This window comes from Setaria italica, chromosome IV, assembly GCF_000263155.2.
Source record: "Setaria italica strain Yugu1 chromosome IV, Setaria_italica_v2.0, whole genome shotgun sequence".
Taxonomy (NCBI): Eukaryota; Viridiplantae; Streptophyta; class Magnoliopsida; order Poales; family Poaceae; genus Setaria; species Setaria italica.
This window is the reverse complement of record NC_028453.1, coordinates 39,664,614-39,668,555: the sequence shown is the minus strand read 5'-3', so window position 1 is coordinate 39,668,555 and position 3,942 is coordinate 39,664,614. Positions and strand designations below refer to the sequence as shown.

Here is a 3,942-nt window from a genome sequence, read left to right as displayed (position 1 = left end):
TTTGACAACATCAGTATGAATTGAGTAGTCCATTACGGCCAGTATTGTTTGTTGTTGCTATAAGACTAACAGTTAGTTCTTTTTGGATGTTTTGCTGGCATGCCGCTTGTATCAAGTCCAGGATTGGTAAAGCAACTTTCCCCTGACCTTTCTTGACGCCTTTTTTCATTACCAGGGTGGAAGAAGGATCAACAAGATGATATTGTGTCGCTGTTTGGTGATAAGGTGAAATTGCTACGAAGGGCTCTTGTTGTAGATGAGATTGCCAATGTGCAGTCCTTGCCAAAGCAATTCACTGGTGAACAAGAAGGAAAATATATTTTCAAGGGGTAAGCTTTCTTGCTTCCATATCACTATCGTTTGCTTGCAAAAGGCAAGTTGAAGCTCAGAACACATACATACATTCACTACCATTCACCTCACATTTCTTTTCCTGTTCATCGTTGAATTTGCAAAACTTTACCCTGACGAGTGACAAAGCTGAAACGACGAGACGAGATTTCAAGAAGACAATAAGCACGGCAAGATGATAAGCATGTCCAAGTGCCATGATGTGACTACAAGTCGGTAATATATTACACCAGATCACAGTCCAGAGACGATGGATCGAAGCACAAGCCGACCGGTCGTCCAAGGGTTTTCAGAGGCAGAAGCAGCAGCAGTAGTATATTACATGATCAGGAGAGAACGAACGAGCGAGGAAGATATTATAGATCAAAAAAGATGCAAAAAGAAAAGTAGAAGAAGAACACGTACAAGCAGCAGCAGCAAAAAAAGAAGAAGCAAAAACTCTATAAATTAAGGGTTCTATAGATGTCAGTCTCTTCCTCCTCCTCCAGCTCCTCTCCTCATCCTAGGAAGCAGTGTGGCACAGGGCACATCGATCAACTCGCAGCGAGCAAGCAAGCATGCATCCATGGCGTCGGGGGGCGTCTAGAGCTTCCTCCTGCAGAGCGGGCAGGACCCGTGCTTGATCAGCCAGCCGTCGATGCACGGCACGTGGAACACGTGCCAGCAGTCTGGCAAGCTCCGCACCTTCTCCCCGACCTGGAAATCCTGCACAAATGAATGGCAACATCCAAGACGGATGGAAGAAATTTTCAGCACACTTGCATATCAAATCCATGCAGCATTCTTTTGTCTGAATGTGATCGATCTTAAGGCAATGAGGAATGAGCTAGAGCAGAGATGTTCAGAGTTTCTCCGGACCTGGAGGCAGACCGAGCAGCCGGAGAGGTCGCCGACGCCGTCGCGCTTGTACTCCTCGGTGATCCAGGACTCGGGGAGCTTGTCAATGGAGGCCCGCGGCATGCCGTTGGTGGCCTCCACCTCGAACAGGTCCGGCGGCTCCCTGAACGGCGACGAGTCCACCGCGTTCATCTGCAATGCCAGCCACTGTCAGGGATGGAACACGAAGCATTGCACAATCGCATTGATTCAGAGAAGCACATGATCTATGGACCAACAGACCTGGCTCCGGACCACTCGCTGCACCGCCGGGTCGACCTTCTCGCGGACGAGCCTGCCGGTCAGGAGGCTGTAGATCACGTTCAGCTGCATCGCGCATTTGCACGTGTTAGGCTCGTCAGAGAAAATTAAGGCAGGATACCCATTCAATGGCACAAGAGATGTTCAGTTCAGAGATGCTGCATCAAGACCACGTTCATGCAATAATATATAGAGTGCCCTTTTCATGAGCTACTGCAAATCACATAAGGCTATTGCCATGATCAAGATGAGTATAGATCATGTGTTGTGTAGGCTACAAATATCCTACTAGCTGGTAAGGTAGGAAAAACTCAGTCTGACTGTGAGTAGCAAGCCAGCAACACAGTAGTAATTCCACAAGAATTGTGCAGGCAGGAATTGTTCAGAAAGAAGAAAAAAAATCCAGCTGGATCTTGAGCTGCAGTCTTGAAGACGTCATTAGCCACCTAAAGAAACACCGGCAATACAATCCATGCATATAAACTAACAACAAATCAGCAACGCATGCCGACATGCACACAGGAACAAGCAAGCGCACGCAAGCAAGCAGGTATGCAGTTACGAGTTGCTGTCCTACTCCCAGCTACTACATGCTTCTTGTGCTTGGCTAGCTACCTGCTTGCTAGTGCCTTCAGATCAGACTGTCGTCAACTAACTAATCATCCATCCATACTATCCATCCTGAGTGATTAGCAAGTGATGAGTGCTTACCACATAGAGGATGCTCCAGATCCCGGAGCGGCGGGCCTGCCAGAGGCGGATGGAGGAGTCGACGACCTCGATGGAGACGAGGGCGCCGGTGATGGCGCCGATGCCGGTGCCGCGGAACAGCCCGCTCTCGGTGGCCAGCCCGATGAGGCCGCCGGTCACCGCGCCCAGGAACAGACCAGCTGCATGCACGCATCAAATGAGTTAGATTACTTACTTCTTCAGTGCTTTCAGATGAATCAATTCGCAGCGTCAACGTGCAGGCATAGACTTGTGCAGCAAAAAAAAAAAAGTAGATAAAAGATTGTATCCTAGAATCACTGCGCCAAATTAAGCTGAAACCAAAGCCATCGATCCTTATGCTGTAACAATGTAACCTAAAAATCTGCTAGTTTCAGTGGTGGGGAAGAAGTAATAGTTTGTTGTTTCAGGGATCAGAGATTCTATGCGCAGTGGTGCGAGGAAAAGGACGGTGGTTTACAAGTTTGGGCAATTTTTAACAAATCCTAGTATGATCTAGTTTTGAAACCGAGTTAATAATATCATGAAGAAGAGATTTGGGTGAAATCGGCCACCGAATTTGGCTGGCAAGATATATCAGAGGAAGGGCGGCGTGAAATCGAGCAGAATTTGTTCAGGAAGGAGTAATTAACGGAGGAGTGAAGAGGAGGGGAAGGGAAGAGAGGAGGAGCAAGCTGCAAGTAGTAGGAAGGAAAGCGCGTGGGAGGGGGGCCGTACCGATGGCAAAGATGAAGGTGATGACGCCGCGGCAGACCCTGCGCATCATCCTCCTGCCCCTGGTGGCGCCCCTCCCGCGGGCGGCGCTCCCGCCGCCGCTGCCGGTCCTGGCGAGCGACGACAGCGACACGTTGCTGGAGCTCCGCTGCGGCTGGTGCTGCAGGAACGCGGCCGACGAATCCATGCCTGCTTGCGCCTGGAGAGAGAGCACGCAGCAGCTCAAACCTCCAGCCGGCCCTGAATCCTTGCGATCGCGGGTGCGGCGGTGCGGTTGGGGAGGCCGGTGACGAGGAGCGAATTAATTGGCGGCGACGCAGGGGGTGGTGAGAGGAGAAGCGGTAGCAAAGCTGCAATGCAAAGGGGATGGATGGGCTGGACTAGTAGGTAGAGGAGAGGGTGGAGGAGTAGAGGAGGGGGGTGGTGGCTTTTATGGCGCCAACCAACCCGTCGCCGCTGCATTTATGCCGCGACGAGACGGGACGCGAGAGCGGCAGCCAAGCCAACGCTGCCTGCGTTGCGCTCCCCTGATCTGATCCCTTCCCTTCCGATGTCCTCCTCCTGGGCTCCCGGCCGTCGCCTACCTCTCGTCTGATCTGATTGATCTCCGCCGATCGCCGGCCGGCCACTGCAGCAGCTGACACAGCTGCTGTGCTGTGCGGTGAAGCAGACTCTCGCTCGCTCATGCTACGTACGGTCTGGTCCGGTCCGGTCGGTGGACCTCAGGCCTCAGCTCGCCTGCCGCGTGCGTCGCCGCCGTGTAGGCCGTAGCGCGGCGGCGGGGCTCTGCCGCCTGCTACGTAGAGTACGTGCGCGCGGCGAGGGAGATATTTTTGGCCGGGCGCGTGCACATGCATGCGTGTGCCGTGCAGCGTGCGCGGGGCCCACCCGCAGTTACCTCTTCGTCTTGCCAGCTAGGCAGGCTGTTCCTCACCGCGGGCCCCACCTCAGCTGCATTTGCATACGAGATACGGTAATCCAATCTGAATCCGTCAATTGCGCTCTGCTGCT

At 52.7% G+C, this 3,942-nt stretch overlaps 1 protein-coding gene across 1 annotated transcript; it reads right to left on the bottom strand.

The window, feature by feature from the left end:
- Positions 1 to 499: 499 nt before the first annotated feature.
- LOC101765019 (NEP1-interacting protein-like 1) lies at positions 500 to 3,350 on the bottom strand. The gene is made up of 5 exons (XM_004966417.4): positions 2,935 to 3,350; positions 2,200 to 2,378; positions 1,471 to 1,554; positions 1,210 to 1,380; positions 500 to 1,056 (listed from the first exon to the last, which is right to left on the bottom strand). The coding sequence occupies exons 1-5, from the start codon at positions 3,116 to 3,118 to the stop codon at positions 934 to 936; spliced, it is 741 nt and encodes a 246-aa protein (XP_004966474.1). The 5' UTR covers positions 3,119 to 3,350; the 3' UTR covers positions 500 to 933.
- Positions 3,351 to 3,942: the final 592 nt, after the last annotated feature.